General features: G+C 45.0%; 1 protein-coding gene across 1 annotated transcript in view; it reads right to left on the bottom strand.

Moving 5' to 3' along the window:
• Window positions 1–1,150: 1,150 nt before the first annotated feature.
• Window positions 1,151–21,872, bottom strand: part of BCL7C (BAF chromatin remodeling complex subunit BCL7C) — a 40,727-nt gene continuing 20,005 nt past the window's right edge. Inside the window, exon 6 of the mRNA XM_021700503.1 lies at window positions 1,151–1,351. Coding sequence (XP_021556178.1) covers window positions 1,151–1,351 — 201 coding nt within the window. The remainder of the gene's footprint in view (window positions 1,352–21,872) is intronic.

Consider the following 21,872-nt stretch of genomic DNA (forward strand, 5'->3'; position numbering starts at 1 on the left):
CCGCAGGCCGGGCCGTGGAATCGGGCAGGCCGACCCGGGGCTGTGTGCTGCTTCCGTACATACTGGCTGTGTGACTTTGGGCAGGTCCCTTAACCTCTCTGAGACTTAGTTTCTCCATCTGTAAAACGCCGATCATGAGAACGCTGGTGTCACTGGGATGTTGTGAGGATTAAATGAGATCATCGCTGTAAATCGCAAGGCCTGGCACAGAGTAAGCTCTCAGTAAACGGGAGACATAATTTCCTAATATGACAGGCCCAGCAGTGGACTTGGGAAGGAAGAGCTTGGTGAAAGCCCTTGGAACCTCTCACAGGGCTCATGTGTCCCCGGCCTTCTCCAGGCGGGAATGTTCCAGGTCTCTGGGCTCTGCCAGAAGCCTCAGGCCCTCCCCACTAGCCCAGGACGGCGGGGCCAGGCTGTGAGGCGGGCGGGGGCCAGGCAGAAAGGCCTCTGTCCCACGGGGTTTCCCAGGGGACTGGTGAGGTTGGCACCGGGTAGAAGCTCTTGGAGCGCGTCCTCTGGTGCTTGAGGTAACCCTGCCCGCGGCCCGGCCTCCGTGGGCCTCCCGTGGGTGGGGCTGGGGTGGCGGTGGGGGGCGCAGTGGAGGGGGGGAGGGGGGGTTGGGGTAGGGGTGGAGATGGGGCTTGGGGCGGGAGATGGGGGTTCGGTGGCTGGGTGGGGCGGGGGACAGGGTCTCCGCGCGTGCGTGGGCCTCGCGGGGCCTGGGGGCGACGCGGCCGCAGGGCTGGCCGCCGGGCGTCGCGAGACGCTGGAGGCCGGCGGACGCGGGGGTGGGCGCGCTGGTGCGGGAGGAGGTGGCCGCTGCGGTCCCGGCGCCCACCCCGCACTCCAGTGCGGCCGGGGCCTCTGGCGGCGAAGCGTCCTCAGGCGCTGGGTGAGGTCCGAGGTGTGCCCAAGCCCTTTGCACACTTGGGGTGCCGGTGGGCCCGCTCACTGTGCGGGGGTCCGTGGCGAGCAAGATGGGTGCTGTGACCTTAGGTTCGAGGCGGGCGAGGGCCGCTCGGCCCCGAAGTGCCTGCGATAGCTGTAGGGTTGGGAGGCTCTTTCCACCCTCGCGGCACGGGTCGGTGGCTGGATCTTGGGGCGGCCAAGAGAGACCCAAGGGCCTCGCCTTGCCTGGGGAGCCAGCTCACCTCCCCTTCCCCTGGGGGATCGTCCTGGGTGCCCTCGGGGCCTTGCTTCCTCCCCCGGGAGCTCTGGTGTCCGGCAGCACCGCGGAACCGGGCCGGGCGTTTGTCCGGAGGCCCCTTCTGGGAAGGAGCCTCCTGAGGGGCTCTGTCTTCAGACCTTTCTCGTGGAGGGCTCTTCTGGTCATTCTCATTCCCGAATCCTGCAGGAGGAAAAGAAGAATCTGGGTAGTGTTTTCTCCTCCCTCCACCCAAGACTAGGAAAACCCTGCTTTGGGAATCTTAAATGGGGCAACTTGGTGGAGAATCTTTGCAAATGACCGAGTTCTGTGTTTCTGACAGCAGGTGGAGGTTGAGGCAGGGCTTTGTGGGGACCCGGCTGCTGAAATTTGACAGAGCTGGGCAGCTCTGCACTTAGTTGCAGTGTGATTTTAGACAAGTTACCTAACTTCTTGCAGTCTGTTCGGCTGTAAGGTGGGGATAATGGTAAAGGCAGCCTCAAAGGACTGTCAGTGTGACCAGGGGGTCCACAGACAATCAGGATGGTGGGGCACAGCAGTGCTATGTTAAATCAGAAAGATCAAATATAAACCTGTACCTTAAAATTCTTTCCAACTCTGTCGCTACCAAGTGAGGTCCAGTACCCCCTCCCCGCACTAACTACCATGTATACCCCTAATGCCCAGATATTGGTGTCTTATATTATTTACCATTAAAATAACCAGGGATAACATAATTTTAAAAAAAGAGAGAAAAAAACAAAGAAAATAACCAGGAGTCCTTGGAGGGTAGCTGATTCCATTTCTTTTTTTTTTTTTTTTAAGATTTTATTTATTTATTTGACAGAGACAGAGATAGCGAGAGCAGGAACACAAGCAGCAGGAGTGGGAGAGGGAGAGCAGGCTTCCCGCCGAGGAGGGAACCCGATGTGGGACTTGATCCCAGGACCCTGGGATCATGACCTGAGCCGAAGGCAGACGCTTAACGACTGAGCCACCCAGGCGCCCGCTGATTCCATTTCTTAGACAAGAAAAATCTACGAGCATCCTGTTGATGCCAGAAAACAAGGATATTTTCAAGGATATCAGGGGTAGTGTTACAAAGACAAATATCCTAATTAAACGGACTACCATTTCCAAAGCTGTTACAATTTGAGCACCCTAAAATCTGTAACAATCATTATGCTTAAGTGAAATGTCTGGGGAAGGCTGTGAGTCCCTAAATGACTCAAAAGTAGAAAGTAAATATAAAATCTTCAAAAAGGTAGTTGTAAGACAGGTACACTCTCCTACAGGTACTAGAGGTACTCCTATAGGGAGGTGTACTAGAAAGGTGATGAGAATAGGTATGTATAATTTTGATGATTTTTATAAATAGGAAAGTGTAAATATATGGATATTTTGATTCATCTATTATTCCTCTACTTCTATTTATAAGGCAGAAATATGAACTCATTTCTTTCTGTGCAAGGAGGAAACTGTGAGCCCAGTGACCCTGGGTAAGGCAGGGTTACCATGACTGAACAGCACTGATAAACACAAACAGTACCCAGGTAGGAGGAGATGTCAACCCTGTTCTAGCTGATGATGCACCCATTTGTCCTGATGAGAACTAGCTTCAACATACTTATTACCTCATCTCCTAAGAAAATTCTTTTCAACCTGAGGAACTTAAAAAAATACCGGGCTATGAAAATAAATAAATAAATAATAAAATAATAAAATAAAAATACTGAGCTACAGGTCCCATCACAAAAGATCCCCAGATTCTATAATAAGGGATTCTTATTCAGGATAAAGAACTCTCACAACTTAACAATCATAAAAGTAACAAACTGACTGAAAAATGGGCAAAGGAATCCAACAACCATTTCTCCAAAGAACACCACAAATGGATAACAAGTACATGAAAAGATGCTCAACATCACTATTAGGGAAATGCAAATCAAAACCACAATGGGAAAACCACAAAACCACAAAAATCACACTCATTTGGATAGCTACTGTTAAAACAAAACAAAACAAAACAAAACCAGAAAATAGCAAATGTTGATGAAGATATGGAGAAATTGAAACCCTTGTGCACGGTTGGTAGAAATGTAAAATGGTGCAGCCGCTATGGAAAACAGTGTGACAGGCCCTCAAAAAAGAGCTGGCAAGGAGCGCCTGGGTGGCTCAGTCAGTTAAGCGGCTGCTTTTGGCTCAGGTCATCTTGGGGTCCTGGGATCGAGCCTCAAGTTGGCTTCCTGCTCAGCAGGGAGTCTGCTTCTCCCTCTGCCCCTCCCCTTGCTGCTCGTGCTCTCTCTCAAATAAATAAATAATCTTAAAAAATAAAGAGCTGGCAATTCCGCTAATGAGTATGTATCCCAAAAAAATTGAAAGCACAGTCTTAAAGAAATATTTGAACACCCATGTTCATAATGGCATTATTGACAATAGTCAAGGGATGGAAGCAACCCAAGTGTCCATTAATGGATGAGTGGATAAACAAAACGTGGGGTATTATATACAATGGGATATTACCCAGCCTCAAAAAGGAAGGAGATTCTGACACAGGCTACAGCACGGATGGACCATGAGGACATTATATTAAGTGAAATAAGCCAAAAAACAAAACAACAAGTACTGTAAGATTCCACTTATAGGAGGTCCCTAGAGTGGTCAAATTCAGAGTCAGAAAGTGGGATGGTGGTGGCCAGGGGCTGGGGGGAAAGAGGAAAGAGGAGTTATCAGTTAATGTGCACAGTTTCAGTTTTACAAGATGAAAAGAGTTCTGGAGATGGATAGTGGTGATGGTTGCACAACAAAATGAATGTGCTTAAGGCTACAGAACTGTCCACTTAAAAATGGTCAACATGATAAATTTTATCTCAACAACAAAAAAAGATGTCCAGATTCTTTTTTTTTTTTTTAGACTTTATTTATTTGACAGAGAGAGACACAGCGAGGGAGGGAACACAAGCAGGGGGAGTGGGAGAGGGAGAAGCAGGCTGCCCGCCGAGCAGGGAGCCCGATGCGGGGCTCGATCCCAGGACCCTGGGATCATGACCTGAGCCGAAGGCAGACGCTTAATGACTGAGCCACCCAGGCGCCCCAAGATGTCCAGATTCTTTTTTTTTTTTTAAGATTTTATTTATTTATTTGAGAGAGAGAGAATGAGAGACAGAGAGCATGAGAGGGAGGAGGGTCAGAGGGAGAAGCAGACTCCCTGCCGAGCAGGGAGCCCGATGCGGGACTCGATCCTGGGACTCCAGGATCATGACCTGAGCCAAAGGCAGTCGCTTAACCAACTGAGCCACCCAGGCGCCCCAGATGTCCAGATTCTAATGTGCAGCCAGGTTTGAGATCCTCTGTCAGGGGAAGGGCACGGAAGGGTATATGTGAAACTTTGGCGACCTTACCAATTATAAGTTAATAATGGGTTTTACTAGTGCCAACAGACCAGGTCTTTCATCATAATGAAAGGACAATAGCTCAGGTATTGATGGCCATACAAAAGTTGAATGTACCATCTCTGAGAAAGACACCAAGTTTCAGAAATTAGTATCTGTATATAAACCAGTTACATGTATTAGGTCTTGTTTGTATTTTGATTCAAACAAGCTGAAAAATTTTTAGTTGGCACTTATGGAACATTTATTCAAATTGAAAATTCAAACACATTGGATATTCAATATTAAGGAATGATTATTTAAAAATTTTAATTGTGATGATGGCACTGTGGTTTAAAATCCTTAATCTTGGGGTGCTTGGATGGCTCAGTCATGGAGAATGTGACGCTTGATCTTGGGGATGTAAGTTCCAGCCCCACGTTGGGTGTACGGATTACTTTAAAAAATCTTTACAGGGGCGCCTGGGTGGCTCAGTTGGTTAAACTACTGCCTTCGGCTCAGGTCATGATCCTGGAGTCCCTGGATTGAGTCCCGCATCGGGCTCCCTGCTCGGCAGGGAGTCTGCTTCTCCCTCTGACCCTCCTCCCTCTCATGCTCTCTGTCTCTCATTCTCTCTGTCTCAAATAAATAAATAAAAAATCTTTAAAAAAAATTTTACAAAAAATAAAATCCCTAATCTTTTAGAGTATCATACTGAAACAGTTCAGATGACATTCTATCATGTATGAGATTTGCTTCAAAATAATAAGGGAGGAGAATCAGTAGTCATGAGTTGAAATTGTTCAAGTTGAGTAGTGGGTTCGTGGAGAGTCTATAAACTGTATTTACTTTTGTATTTGTTTGACATTTTCCATAATGAGTTTTTCTTTAAAGCATATAAAAGAGAGAGAAAGAGAAAAAGAAAAAGAAGAAAGAAAGAATAAACGAGAAAGAGAAAAAGAAAGAAACTCAAAAGCTACCCAAGGTAACAAGAAAACTTTATATCAATGGCAGTGGGGCTAATGATCCTCAGTTTTGAATCCTCAGAGCTGTGCCACCTGATCCCATGTCTCTGGCCAGAACCTGCAACCTGAGCTTATTCTGAGACCGTTTCCTTTTTCTTTTGGGTCTAGTAGGATTACAAAAACTCTAGGGGGCGCCTGGGTGGCTCAGTCGGTTAAGCATCTGCCTCTGGCTCAGGTCATGATCTCAGGGTCCTGGGATCGAGCCCCACGTTGGGCTTTCTGCTCGGTGGGGAGTCTGCTTCTCCCTCTGCCTGCTGCCCCCGCTGCTAGTGCTCTGTCAAATAATAAATAAAATCTTAAAAAAAAAAAAAAAAACTCTAGGAAGTTATAAAAATAATAACTGGTAGAATTACTGAAGCCCTGGGCACCTGGGTGGCTCAGTTGGTTAAGCGACTGCCTTCGGCTCAGGTCATGATCCTGGAGTCCCGGGATCGAGTCCCGCATCGGGCTCCCTGCTCGGCAGGGAGTCTGCTTCTCCCTCTGACCTCCCCTCTCTCATGCTCTCTCTCTCTCTCTCAAATAAATAAATAAAATCTTTAAAAAAAAAAAAAAAAAAAAAAAAAAAAAAAAAATAAATAAAAAAAAAAAAAGAATTACTGAAGCCCTAGAAAGGTATAAAAATTGGAACCTCAGAAAGGTGTTAGAATAAGGACAAAAGAAGGTTAAACCCATGGTTTTAGCACTTTTATTTTTTTATTTTTTTTAAAGATTTATTTATTTATTTATTTGAGAGAGAGAGCACATGAGAGGGGGGAGGGTCAGAGGGAGAAGCAAACTCCCCGCCGAGCAGGGAGCCCGATGTGGGACTCGATCCAGGGACTCCAGGATCATGACCTGAGCCGAAGGCTGTCGCTTAACCAACTGAGCCACCCAGGCGCCCGGTTTTAGCACTTTTATAACCAGTTTTGATGGCAGGGTTGTAATAAATGCTGTCATTACTCTATTTGTAAATGCTTAAAGCATACGAGTAGTCAAAAGAATCCACCATATTGACTTTGTCTTTACAGTTAAATTATTTAAGGTAACTTAATTGGTCAAATTTGTAATCAAAGCCTAAGTCCCCTGTGGAAAACAAATGGTTTTCAACTTTTTTCTTTTTTGTTATAGTCTAATAAAGTGAGCATTGGACAGAGTACAGAAGGTAGTAAATATTTCTCTCCAGCCCGGAAGCCTGTCAAATATGAAATCATCTATCAGGGGGTTCTGACTTCCCCTTAAATGAGCAGGTGCAGGTACAACACTTGGCCCAGGGCCTGCAGCATAGGATGATCTCAAATCCAGTTCTGATGAGCGCACGGATTGGAGAGGGAAGGGGTGGTGGTGCGGGCAAACATCGGAGACACAAAGCACAGACGGGGCCTCTGGCAGGCATGTTGGGTGTCTGGTTGGTCAGGTAGCTTTCGGTCATTCAGCAGATGCTAACTGGGCGCCAAGAGGGTGCCAGGTGCTGGAGATACTGTGGTCAAAAGGACAGGCCCTACCATTTTTTCTCCTTCCAAGTCCCACTGGCCATCCCTATCTTTCAGCCACAAACAACGACCTACCACGCTTTTCCCTTCAGGCCATTCTCATGAATACAGCTAAGACGTCCCAGGCCCCCCGAGGAGCAGCCTTGCCTTCTCTTCAAGAGGTGGGGAGTTAAGGTCTCAATTCAGGGTTTAGGCACTGAGCTAATCTCCACTTAAGTGGTTAGAAGCATGGGCTTTGGATCCCATGGCATCGGTGTGAGTCCTAACTCAGCTGGGCTTTTTGTTTTGGTTTGGTTTTGGTTTTTGGCTAGGTGGCTCAGCTCCTTTTTATCCTTGACCTTGGACAAGTAATATAACATCACTAGGCCTGTTTTCTTGTCTACCTTGTCAGGATAATAATCCCTACTCAACAGGGTTCCTGTAGGATTAAAGGAGATTATGTATATATGTGAGTGTATGTGTATTATGCATATATCTGATCTATATTTATATATGGATAGAGATATAGGCACAGAGGAACATTAGTGGCTGTTATTATTACCTTAATATCGCTGTTACTTCAGGGTTTGCTCCTTGGAAAATCTTGGGTATTTGCTTATGGATATAACCAAGTAGATTAGATCAAGCCACTGGCAAAACACGTTGTTTATTTTCCTGCGTGTTAATTCACCCCCCCCATTCAGGCCAATTGATGGCTATTCTAGTTCACATTTCCCCCAAATCATCAACAGATAAAAATAGATGACGAATGTCAGAAAGAAGGTTCTGGGAAAACATGTCTCCAGAGACCACAATGTGGGCAAGTGGTTGGAATGCAGAGGATGTATCTGATCCCACTGGGATCAGGGCCACTGCTCAGAGTTGTGTAAGTTACACACCGCATTGTGCCATTCATTTTCTGAGATCTGTGTAGTTATTACAACAAATTTCCAACAGATGGCAGTAAATTGTTTGAAGGAAGGGGTACCTTTTCCTAATTCACACAATCATGCTAGCAATTTATGAGCCATTTGAAGAGTTGATTGTGGTCTCTCCAGACGAGAGAGCATGTAACACACTTTCCTGTCCATGTGCCAGGCTAGGATCTAAGAAACCTGTGGCAGAGAGGAACTGCCTTCTCTCAAGGTCCGGGGCAAAGATGAGAATTCCTTGTGTGATAGACAGAATTCTAAAGATAACCCCTTAAAATTCCTGGCCCCAGGTTTTTCAATCAAACACTAAGCAAGGCACTGCTGTGAATGGATTCTGCAGATCTAACTAAAGATGTAATTAAAGTTCCAAGTCAGTTGATGTTAAGATATGGAGATTATCACCCAATCAGGTAGCCCCTTAAACGCAGAGTTTTCTTCAGCTGGTAGCAGAAAAAGAAGTCAAAGACTTGAAGCAGGAGGATTCTGAGCTGTTGCAGGCTTGAAGATGAGGAGAGCTGCGTGATGAGGAACGTGGAGGCCTCTAAAGAGCTGCCCCCAGCTGACAGCCAGCAAGAAAACATCGGGCACAGCCCCACGCAGCAAGGAACTGAATGTGGCCAACAACCTCAACTCCTTTGGGAGTGGATTCTTCCCCCGAGCTAGGTAAGACCCCAGCGCAGCCAACACCTTGACTTTGACCTTAAGAGACCCTAAGCTCAAAGTCCATAGGACCTGTTTTAAAGGTGTGTTGTTTAAAGCCGCTAAATTTGGGGGTAATTTGTTATACGGCAAGATAAAACTAATATGCTTGGTTTCATGAAAGAGCTCAGCGGGAAAGAACATGGGAACCCCTTCGGGAAAGGGTTCTAGCATCCCTCTTGCATAACATTGGTGGGGAGGACGCACTGTCCCCACTCCTAGTGTTTCCTTCTGTGTCGAGGGAGGACTGCTGGTCTGTACTCCTGCCTTCCCCCATCTCCTGATTTCCTTAGGAAGGAGAAATATATCCGCATACAAGTTCCTTCCTCTCTTTTCCCCTTGAGGCTGCACCTACTGGCTAAAACTTGGATTCTGTTATATTTCTCCATGTTCCAAGTTTTACATGGGAGGCTGGTCATGGTCCAGTGCTGCCAGTGACCATGGACAGATAAATCATTAATTCTTGGATTTAATAACATGACTCAGAACTCAAGAAGAGGGGTAAAAGTACGGGATCCCTCCCCCTCCCCTGACATGCAACCCTGGCAGGGCTTAGCTAATCTGCTTACCTTTGCAGACCTGGCAGGGAGCTGTATAGGTAAACTGCTTACACTTGACTGTCTGCTGCCTGCACTTGAACCCTACAGATGAAGCTTCCTCTTAGTAGGATAATGGTCTTCAAATCTGTGCAATATTGGCTCTTATGGGCCAAACTGTGTCCTCCCCCCACCACAAAAACTTATATGCTAAAGTCCTAGCCCCCAGTACCTCCGAATGTGACTGTATTTGGAGACAGGGTGTTTAAAGAGGCAATTAATTTAAAATAAGGTCATAGGGGTGGGCCCTACCCTGCCCTAGGCATGTGGGGGGTGGGTGTCTTTATGATAATCACCTGTGACCAACAAAGAACAACCAGCCCCTAAAAAGGAAGGAAACCGTTGAAGGTGTTATCAATAGAGATGTTAAAAGGATTTAAGTTCCCTGGTTAGCTTTCTATAAAGGACCAACCCTAAAGGCCCTCTTGGCAACCCTGTCGGGACCCCTCTCATTCTTGAGCTTTTTCTGTATCTTCACTTAATAAACTTCTATCGCTTTACTCATACACACAATAAATAAGGGTGGGCCCTAAGCCATATGACTGGCATCCCTAATAAGAAGAGATTAAGACACAGACGCAGAGGGAAGATCATACGCAGACACGGGGAAGACAACCTTCTACAAGCCAAGGAGAGAGGTCTCAGAAGAAACCAACCCTGCCAACACCTTGATTTTGGACTTCTAGCCCCTAGAACTGTGAGAAAATAAATTTCTGTCGTTTCAGTCACCACTTGGTAGTACTTTATTATGGCAGGACTAGCAAACTAATACATTGCCCCCCCACAAGAGGAAAATGTTGCCCTATACCACTTCCCTGTTTGCGAGGACCTGGTATCCTATTCTGGCTGCTAAGAGTAAATAAAATCATGAACAGATAAAGGAAAGCTAACAGCCCATCTAAGGGGGCTCAGAAACCATGCTGGGCCCCTGGGTGAAACAGCTCCAATTAAAATAAAATTGATTGAAGAAGACTGTTTAAAAAAAAGGTTACATGGGGCGCCTGGGTGGCTCAGTCGTTAAGTGTCCGCCTTCGGCTCAGGTCATGATCCCGGGGTCCTGGGATCAAGCCCTGCATCGGGCTCCCTGCTCAGTGGGAAGCCTGCTTCTCCCTCTCCCTCTCTCCCTGCTTGTGTTCCCTCTCTCGCTGTGTCTCTCTCTGTCAAATAAATAAATAAATAATCTTTAAAAAAATAAAAAAATAAAAATAAAAAAAAGGTTACAAGAGCTCAAACTTCCTTGTCACCAGTCTTCCAATCCTATTCCTTCCAAGTCCCAGACCATCCAGCCAAACCATTAGCAACTGCCCCTGAATGAGTATAGTTGTGTACCTCTGGCCCCTTCTCTTGCCAGACACAGTAAACAACCAAATGCTCTTCCTGAAGATCTGTCCACTTTTCTTCACCCCCATCCAAGTGGGTCTGGTGTCCTGCCTGTCCCTGTCAGGTCACAACAGCATATCAGACAGACTCATCTGTATAGCCTTGAGTTTTTTCTTCCTCAATTAGCTGGGAATAAGGGCCACCCCAGGATGTCATAGGCATTGATTGAGGGAGAGAAGACAATGCAACAGGAACCACCTGCTCATATAAATGGCTCATGCCATCTGGATCTTTCCAAGCCTGGTCTCTTATATACCATTTTCACTTGATAATACATTAGTGCTGTTCACACTCAACGTTTTGATTATGTTGGGGACACAACACTCAATTCATGATGAGAATCTCAGGTTGCGTGGTCACCTGAGGTCACCCAGGTACGTGTTTGGTCCCTACTAAGTCCCAAGAGCAAACCAGAAACCGTTTCTCAAAAGTAGAATAGTTGTGTGTAGAAAAGGGCCTACATTAATCAAATATCCTGTGAGTCTGTGCTTTAATTCTGCTATTAGTGAATACTGACTGGTTCCTGCTAGAGGATCCGTATGGTGTCCCTGTTTGCCATGGACACTTTGGGTATCATTGGCTCTGCTAGATCATTAGCACCAAGTGGCAGGGCGGCATGAGCTGCCCCCTAACTGCCTGCACAGTCTATTCTTAACTCTGGTCCTTAGTCCAAACTGGCCCCTCATAGGTGACTCTATCGATGAGACATGTTACCTCCAAAATCCATGGGCCTATACCAACCATGGTGCCTCTTTTGGAGTAAGTAGTTGTATGAGGTGCAACTTGTCTTTCACCTTGGAGGGGACAGCCTTATATACTCTAGACCATTGGATTTCCAGAAACTTCACTGAGTTGGCAGGCCCCTGAATTTTTTGTGGGGTTTATCTCCCACTTTCTAGTTTGCGTATGTCTTACTAAGGCAATTAAAGTATTTGTTACTGCCTGCTCATTAGCTCCAATAATGCCGTCAGTAATGGACCAGTGTGATGTTCCATGGGATGTTCAGGTGATCAAGATCTCTGCAGATTACATTATGTCAGAGCAGAACTGACATAGCCCCGAAGCATGCAGATGCATGATGATGGCCTTGCCAGCTAAAAGGAAACTGCTCTGGTGGACCCTTTGTACTGTCACGGACAGAAAGCCAGGTAACAGCTACATGCCAAATACCAGGGGCTGTGCTGACTTGCTCTGGGAAAGGTACTGAATCTGGGACGGCAGCTGCAATTGGAATCATCCCCTGATTTGAGTTTCTGATGGTCCACAGTCATTCTCCAAGGTCCATCTGACTTCTGCACAGGCTATACTGTGGGTTAAGTGAGTATGTGATAGGACTCACTACAACTGCTTCTTTCAATTCTTTGATGGAGGAATCCATGGCATGAATCTCTACACTTTTCCCAGGGATGTGGTATTTTTACTGGGTTGTTGTTTTTGTCGGGAGGGGAAATTTCCAGAGACTTTCACTCAGTCCTTCCTACCCTATTGTCCCCCAGTCTGTGGGTAAGAGAGCCTATGTGGGGATTCTGCTACTATGTTAGTTTTCAATTTATTGCCTCTCAGCTCCAAATTCACCCTCCAGTATCTGCTCTGAGATAATGGGCTGGACCATTTATGCATTTCTCAGTGCACTGAACGTGATGTTAAGCTTTGCCAGGAGAGGGCGCCGGAGGGCCACTGAACGAGGAAGGGGATGCCCTTCCTGGTTCTAGTCCTGCTGAGGTTTCAGTTTTCTCATTTTTGCTGTGCAGTTTTGCAGGGCTACATATATGTGGGCACATCTAGTGGGCCTTAGATGTGTGTCCAGAGTAAGGAGTTCTTTGGGGGAGCTCATAGACCCCACCTTGCAACCACCTTGCTCCACCTCCTCTTCCTGGACTCAGACACCAAAAACCGCAGACCACATGCTGCCTTTGTGGTAAGTGGATTCCTTACACTTGGACTCCTTTTGCACACTCACCCATCAGTCTTGACCCTCGTGTAGCCTTCTCTAGCACTGAACTTCTGCAGAGCAAGCTCTTTCTAGAGCTTGACTTTTTTTTTAAGATTTTATTTATTTGACAGAGACACAGCGAGAGAGAGAGAGAGAGAGAGAGAGAGGGCGCACACAAGCGGGGGGAGTGGGAGAGGGAGAAGTAGGTTCCCTGCTGAGCAGGGAGCCCTTTGTGGGGCTCGATCCCAGGACCCTGGGACCGTGACCTGAGCCCAAGGCAGATGCCTAATGACTGAGCCACCCAGGCGCCCCTAGCACCTGGCTTCTGTAGTGATCTGGTTTTCTCCCCCACTGTGCTTTACCAAGTGCACTTTCTGTTTGAGTCCTGCAACGGCACGGCTTGCTCCGGCGCTAGACTCTTGTGTTGGTGCAGTTTTCCCCAGCACTGGGCTCCTGCAGAGTATGCATGCTCTAGCGTGACTACTGTAATGACATGACTCTGCGGTGCTTGATCCCTGCCCTGCAAAGTTCCCTCCAGCACGGGGCTCCTGCAGAGTATACTTCCTACAGTCTTAGTTCTACAGCAGTGCTCAGTAATTAGCAACTTCACCTGCCGCTCCAGAGGACAGATTTCCAGGAAGTCCCATTGTGTGGGAGTGCCCATTACTGACTCTTCTGTCATGCCCTCTTTTTTTTTTTAAAGTTTTATTTACTTTAGTAATCCCTACACCCAGCATGGTGCTCCAACTCACAATCCTGGGATCAACAGTTGGATGCTCTTCTGGCAGTCAGCCAGGTGCCCCCCTGCCATGCCCTTTCAGATAAAGCCTGGATCTTAAGACCTGGTGGAAGAGGACTCTGCCTTGGGTGTTCTGTCTTAGCCCTAGAGATAAGTAGCTGATCTTTATGTCTGCTACTTTTTTTTTTTTAAGAAGTTTGTGATTTTTTTTTTTTAAGATTTTATTTATTTGCGAGAGAGACAATGAGAGACAGAGAGCATGAGAGGGAGGAGGGTCAGAGGGAGAAGCAGACTCCCCGCTGAGCAGGGAGCCCGATGTGGGACTCGATCCCGGGACTCCAGGATCATGACCTGAGCCGAAGCCAGTCGCTTAACCAACTGAACCACCCAGGCACCCTATGTCTGCTACTTCTATATTCTTTAGAATTGTCTTTAGCTCTCATTAGCCTATTCTCTAATCTTCCAAGCCCCTATTAATAACTCTTTATGTTAAACTTTCCCATTGTGGCTTCTGTCTCCTGATTGGACCTTGACTGATCTAATAATTGGTACTGGGAGTGGTCCTAGGAGACAGACCCACAAAGATAGGGTTTTGCAATTGATTTGGTCACATTTGGACTTCAGCAGTGCTGAGTTCTTTGCCAATGGGAAATGGTATGCTAGTAATCCACAGTATGCAGTCACATCACAGTTAAAGCTGTCACCTGTGGCTGATTGGGATGAAGCACCTGCCTTGGGAACTCAAATGACCACTGCCCTTGACTGTGATGGCAGTGGCAATGACTAATGACAATGGATTCCTTTCAGTGTGTTTGATCACAGAAAATGACAAGCTCAGGTCTACTAAGTCCCAACACAAGTCAGTCTGAGAACCAGAGTGCTTCCATGACAGTTCTAGAACAATCCCTTACATAGACCCAGCTATGTAAGGTCTATATTGCTAATATTGCTAATATTGCTAAAAATCAAACACAAAATGTGATCGTGTAGTTGCTGAATTTTAAAGACAGTTGAATTCAGTATTATCAAATTTGTCATGGGAAAACTAGAGCGTTGATCAGGAAAGAATAGGATCTAGAAATCTAGAATGGTGCATCTGGTTGGACCCAGATGAAGTGGACAATATTGAACTTCCAAGTCATTTTGTGTCTCTCTTGCCAGTGGAAGTAGCTTCCCTCCTGTCTGAAGAGACCACCTTTCCTGTCTGAAAACTCGGTGATAACCTCACTTAAGGCAAATAACTTCCCCTCAAGTCCAACACAAGTTCCCTGTTGTCACAAGACCTTTAACTAGGGTCAAATCTCAGCATGTTCTAGGGGGACAGGTGCACACTACGGTCCAGCAGGAAACAGTTTATATACCAAAAAGAATTGCAATACGTTGCTAATGTGTTGGCAGAAATCTGGGGAATGTGTGGGAATGGATTCTAAGGGTCTTAGACCAATGAGAGTAGAATATAGCACTAAATCAGGCCAAATTCATCAATATGGGTGCATTTACTAGGGATTCCAGACTTCATGCGCTAGCTCATGCACCTGAAGTTGGCTCCAAAAAGTTACTTGAGGGTCACCTGTGTGGCTCAGTTGGTTAAACATCCCCAACTCTTGATTGTGGTTCAGGTCATGATCTCAGGGTCATGAAATAGAGCCCTGCTTAGGGTTCCGTGCTCAGCGGGGAGTCTGGCTTTCTCCCTCTCCCTTTGCCCCTCTCCCTGCTTGCATGCTCTCTCTCTTTCTAAAATAAATAAATAAAAAGTTACTTGATTCATTGACTGAACTTTGGATTTGATGGTCTCCTCATGTTAGTGAAGTTGAGATGCCAGAGTTTTCCTGGCATCATGTAGAAGAAGGAATCCAAAGGCTTAGGGTAATAGACTTGATTTATCTTGTGCAACCTGTCAATTATATTCTATGAGAAGATCCAGAAGACACTACCTTTGCTAAGGCATTGAAGGGAGGATTTCCATCCTTGAGAAGTTCTATGGTTACTCTCCTTTGTAGGTTAGGTGTGGCTATAGACATGTGACTAATGAGTAATGATTACCATCATTGAGATAGGCTCCCTGATCTCAGTGGATGGGATCCAGACAAGGTGGACACATCAACTGTAAAAGGTGGCAGGGAACATCAGACAATCTGATTTCTTGGCTTGCAGAGGTCTGTGATATGGGTAATTTTTAAAAAGATTTTTAAGTCTCTCTACACTCAACCTGGGGCTTGAACTCGCAAACCTGAGATCAGGAGTCGCACATTCCACCAACTGAGCCAGCCAAGTGCCCCAGGTAATGGATAATTGATGACAGTCCCTAGGAATGAAATAGATGGCAACGTTTGCTTGTATTGCTCAATCTGTTTCCTTGTTGATCTTCTGTCTAGTTATTCTATCCATTATGGAAGGTTGGGTATTGAAGTCTCCCACTATTATTGGTGAATTATCTATTTCTCTTTTCAGTTCTTTAAGTTTTTGTTTCATGTATTTGGGGGCTCTTTTGTTAGGTACATATAAGTTTATAATTATTTTGTCTTCCTAATGGATTGACTTTTTTATCATAAAATTTTTTTCATCTCTAGTGAAAAGTTTTGTTTTAGGTTGTTTTATCTGATGTTAGTATAGCTACTCTATATCTCTTATGGTTCTTGTTCTATCCTTTTACTTTCAACCTCTTTGTGTCTGTGATTATAAAGAGCATATAGTTGGGAGCACCTGGGTGGCTCAGTCGGTTGAGCATCTGCCTTCAGTTCGGGTCATGATCCTGGAGTCCTGGGATTGAGCCCCACATCGGGCTTCCTGCTGAGCGGGGAACCTGCTTCTCTCTCTCCGTCTGCTCCTCCCCCTGGCTCATGCTCTCTCTCTCTCTAGTAAATAAATAAAATCTTTTAAAAAAAAGAGCAGGATGCCTGGGTGGCTCAGTCGGTTAAGTGACTGCCTTCAGCTCAGGTCATGATCCCCGGGTCCTGGGAACGAGCCCTACATTGGGCTCACTGCTTGTTGGGAAGCCACATCTCCCTCTGCCTGCCGCTCCCTCTGCTTGTGCTCTCTCTCTGTCAAATAAATAAAATCTTTAAAAAAATAAAATAAAGAGCATATAGTTGGATTGTGTTGGTATTTTGTTATTTTTTAGGGGGCAGGGGCAGAGGGAGAGGGAATCTTTTTTATTTTATTTATTTGAGACAGACAGACAGACAGCAGGGGAGGAACAGAGGGGGAAGGACAAGCAGACTCCACTCTGAGCACAGAGCCTGACATGGGGCTGGATCCCAGGACCCTGAGATGATGACCTGAGCCAAAATCAAGAGTCTGACACCCAACTGACTGAGCCACCCAGGCGGCGCCCTTGTGTTGGTTTTTAAAAAATCCATTCTGCTAATCTCTGTCTTTTGACTGAATTTTTAGTCCATTTTCATTTAATGTAACTACTAACAGGATAGGATTCATGCCTATCATTTTGTTATTTATTTATGTGTCTTATCTTTTTTCCCTTATGTTCCTCCATTACTTTCTTTTGTGTTAAATATTTTCTAGTATTCCATTTTATTTTATTTTATTTTTTTTAAAGATTTTATTTATTTATCTGAGAGAGAGAATGGGAGACAGAGAGCACGAGAGGGGAAGGGTCAGAGGGAGAAGCAGACCCCCCGCTGAGCAGGGAGCCCGATGCGGGACTCGATCCTGGGACTCCAGAATCATGACCTGAGCCGAAGGCAGTCGCCCAACCAACTGAGCCACCCAGGCGCCCCTAGTATTCCATTTTAATTCCCTGTTTCTTTTACTCTGTTCTTTTGAATTACTTTCTTAGTGGTTTCCCTGGGAATTACAATTAATGTCTTAAAACAGTCTAGTTTATTTTAATGCCAACTTAATTTCAATAGTATATAAAAACTTTGTTCCTATATATCTGTTTCTTCCCTTTTCCTTTGTGCTATTATTGCCATACAAGTTACATCTTCATATAAACCCATAAACACAGTTTTACAATTATTGCTTATTGCAGTTGTCTTTAGAACATATAAAAGAGGAGCACCTGGGTGGCTCAGTTGGTTGGGCGTCCCAACTCTTGGTTTCAGCTCAGGTCATGATCTGGGAATGGTGGGATCAAGCCCCATGTTGGGCTCTGTGCTCGGGGTAGAGTCTGCTTCAGATTCTCTCTCCCTCCCCCTCCTGCACTCTCTCTAATAAATAAAAAGAACATATAGGGGCGCCTGGGTGGCTCAGTCAGTTGAGTGTCTGCCTTCAGCTCGGGTCATGGTCCCAGGGCCCTGGGATCGAGCCCCGCATCGGGCTCCTTGCTCAGGGGAGAGTCTGCTTCTCCCTCTCATCTGCCTGCTGCTCACCCTGCTTGCTTGTGCTATCAAATAAATAAAATCTTGGGGTGCCTGGTTGGCTCAGTCATTAAGCATCCTCCTTCAGCTCAGGTCATGATCCCAGGGTCCTGGGATCCAGCCCTGCGTCGGGTCCCTGCTCAGCAACAAGCCTGCTTCTCCCTCCCCCACTCCTCCTGCTTGTGTTCCATCTCTTGCTGTGTCTCTGTCAAATAAATAAAATCTTTAAAAATAAATAAATAAAATCTTAAAAAAAAAGAACATATAAAAGAAAAAAATTATAAGCCACAGATACTTATAACATTTCTAGTATTTATATACTTTCTTTTATTGATGTTCTTTATTTCAAGTGGATTTGAATTACTGTCTAGTCCTTTCATTTCAGCCTGAAGGACTCTTTTTATATTTCTTGTAGGGTAGGTCTGCTAGGACCAAATTCCTCCATTTTTATCTTGGAATGTCTTAATTATTCTTGAAGAATGGTTTTGCTGGATATAAATATCTTGGTTGATGGGTTTATTAATTTAGCACCTTTTAAAAATATTTATTTGGAGAGAGCAAGCGTATGAGCACGAGCAGGGGAGGGGCAGGAGAGGGAGAAGCAGACTCCCTGTTGAGTGGGAAACCCAACAGGGGGCTCGATCCCAGGACCTGGAAATCATGACCTGAACCAAAGGCAGACACTTAACCAACTGAGGCACCCAGGCACCCCTCTTTTAGCACTCTGAATATGTTATCCCACTTCTCGCCTTCATAGTTTCTGATAAGAAGTCAGCTGCTGGGCGCCTGGGTGGCTCAGTTGGTTAAGCGACTGCCTTCGGCTCAGGTCATGGTCCCGGAGTCCTGGGATCGAGTCCCACATCGGGCTCCCGGCTCAGCGGGGAGCCTGCTTCTCCCTCTGACCCTCTCCCCTCTCATGCTGTTTCTCTCTCTCTCTCTCAAATAAATAAATAAATAAAATCTTTTTAAAAAAAAAGTCAGCTGCTAATCTTATTGAGGATCCCTTGTACATGATGAATTACTTTTTTCTCTTGCTGCATTCAATATTCTCTTTGTCTTTCAAAGTTTGGCTATGGTGTGTCTAGATGTGAAACTCTTACAGTTTATCCTATTTTGAGCTTCTTGGATATGTAGATTAATTTTTTAAAATCAAAGTTGGGAGGGTTTTGTCTATTATTTCTTCAAATATTCTTTCTACCCCATTCTCTCCTCTCTTCTGGGACTCTCATTATATTTTTGTTAGTACACTTGATGTTGTCCCACAAGCCTGTAGGGTGCTATTCATTTTTATTCATTCATTTTTCTTTCCGTTTCTCAGACTGAATAATGTCAACTGACTTGTCTTCAAGTTTGCAGATTCTGCTGCTAGGTCAGATCTGCTACTGAATCCCTTTAGTGAATCTTTCATTTCAGTTATTTACTTTTTAACTCCAGAATTTTTATTTTACATATATATAATTTATATTATTATATTTATTATATATAGATTACATATATGTAATTTTATCTGCTTATTAATATTCTCTATTTGGTAAGACATTCTTATACTTACAGTTTTTTAGACATGATTTCCTTTAGTTCTTTAGCTCTTTGAATATTAAGCTATATAATAGCTGATTTAAAGACTTTTTCTAGTAACTTCAATGTCTAGACTTCCTCAGGGAGTTTCTTTTTACCGCTTTTTACCTTTGCATGGGCCATACTTTGCTGTTTCTTTGCATGTCATAATTTTTTGTTGAAAGTGACATCTTAAATATTATAATATGGCAACTCTGCAAATCAGATTCCACCCCTCCCCAGACTTTGTTGTTGTTGCTGTTTGTTTGTTTAGTGACTTTCCTAGAGTAATTCTATAAAAAACTGTGTCCTTTGCTCTGTGGCCACTTAAGTCTCTACTCAATTACCTTAATGGTCAGCTAATGGTTGGACAGATTTCCTTAAATGCCTCACCAATAAGTCTCCTGTGGGGCCTTGTGTGTGTGTGTGCGCGTGTGCACTACTGCTTTAATCTTCACTTCTTGCCTGTACAGACCCTGAAGGTCAGGTAGAGGTGAAAGCTTAGGATCTCCTTTGGTTTTTCTTGGGTATGCACACAACCCTACATTTGCTTGTGAACATCTAGGAATTCCCAGGAACATGTCAAAGCTTTTCAAGGACCTACAAATATCTCTCATTCCGTAGTTTTTCCTTTTAAGTTGTTTTGTCAGCCTCTCCTGACCACCAACTGGTATGGTCACTTCAGGCAGCTGTAATGTTAAACAGTTGCCACTGATTGTTTTCTACACATGCCCCACAGTTATGGCTATTAGCACAGGGAGAGTTCTGACTTAGGGACAAACTCACAACAGGCTTTCCAGAGAGCTAACAGATAGGTCAAATAGTGGCACTTCTCTGAGGATGGAGCTGTTGTAGAGCTTCAAGCCTGTTCTGCTTCCGCTGGTGGCTGCTATGCCATTGGTTTTCACAGCTCCCTTAGTTATGAGGCTTTTAGTTTTCAAGGTTTCTGTGGACTTGGGGAGAGGAGAATGGGATTAGGGCAAGTTAAAATTTCACAAAGTTTGGAGTGCCTGGGTGGCTCAGTCCTTAAGCGTCTGCCTTTGGCTCAAGTCATGACCAGATCCTGGGATCGAGCCCCGCATTGGGCTCCCTGCTCAGCTGGAAGCCTGCTTCTCCCTCTCCCACTCCCCCGCTTGTGTTCCCTCTCTCTCTGTCAAATAAATAAATAAAATCTTAAAAAAACCCACCAAAAACATAAAGTTCACTGCTCTCACTACGATACAGCTATTTTTTTTTTTTTAATAAACATTCCTTGGATTGTAGCTAACCTTTGGTTAGTTTTCAGAGTTCTGAAAATGCTTATTTTGACAATGTTTTTCCAGAGTTCTTGTTGCTTATAAGGAGGAGTAGTTTGTTTGTTTGTTTATGTATTCATTCGAGACAGAGAGATACAGAGACAGAGCATGAGCAGGGGGAGAGGCAGAAGCAGACTCCCCGCCGAGCTGGGAGCCCTACCTGGGGCTCGATCCCAGGACCTGGAGATCATGACCCAAGCTGAAGGCAGACGCCCAACCATCCGAGCCACCCAGGCGCCCCAGAGGAGTGGATTTTTGGAAACTTTTACTCCACTATTCTGGAAGTGTTTCTCTCCTGCTTGATCTATCTATATAATTGGAGAAATCCTAGGTCTGGTAGCCAAAACAGGAAGTGGAGAGTCACAGCCTCTTACCAGTTCCCAGACACAAGTCAATCACAGACCCAGAGCCCTTTGATTGAAGGTGATGCCGAGTCTCCTAGAGGAAGGAACCTGCATCATTGTTGCAAGTACGCGTAAACCTTCCTCCTAGCCTTCCCCAGAGGGACCTACAGCTATTTAGTAGGGTATCTGTGCACTGGAAAAAAGGACATACCCACATATTTCTGGGATCATTATACATTGGCTCTAAATGTACTTATTCCTGGGGACCTAAAATGCCACTGTGGTCCACCATTCAAAATAGGGGCTTATAGCAATTGGGTGATAGATGGAGTCTTTTGACTCCAGGCCAATTCAGTAGGCCCAGGTAGCTCATAGGCTGGCCCATCCTGTGGTTATTTCCTCAATGCCTGAATTTATAATTAGAATAGACACACTTGGTAATTGGCACAGACAATAATGAGAGACTCGAAGATAATGGAAGAAATCTTACAACACATCAGACATATAAAGGAAAGGAAATCATACCATTACATGTAAATTTTAAGGACAAATCCAAAAGACCTAATGCAAATAATAGGAGTTTCCCAAAGAAGAGAAAAGTAACAGATGGAAAGGGAGATTTGAGCCTGGAGATTAAAAGGACTCATATGAGGGGCGCCTGGGTGGCTCAGTTGGTTGAGCGACTGCCTTCGGCTCAGGTCACGATCCTGGAGTCCCGGGATCGAGTCCCGCATCGGGCTCCCTGCTCAGCGGGGAGTCTGCCTCTTCCTCTGCCTCTCCCCCTCTCATGCTCTCTCTCTATCACTATCTCTCTCAATAAATAAATAAAAATCTAAAAAAAAAAAAGGACTCATATGAATAAAGATAAGTATCTAGACATAGCCTGATGAAATTCCTGAACTTCAGAAATAGAAAAAAACAAAACAAAACAAAATAAAACAAAAAACCAAAACTTACAAGCTTCTGGACTAGGTTATTTAAAAAGAATGAGAATCAGACTAGTTTAAAGCTACCCATCTGTAATACTATAAGCTAGAAGACAGTAGAATACAAACTCCAGGAGACAAGAATGTAACCCAAGAATCAA

This window comes from Neomonachus schauinslandi, chromosome 5 (assembly GCF_002201575.2).
Source record: "Neomonachus schauinslandi chromosome 5, ASM220157v2, whole genome shotgun sequence".
NCBI lineage: Eukaryota > Metazoa > Chordata > Mammalia > Carnivora > Phocidae > Neomonachus > Neomonachus schauinslandi.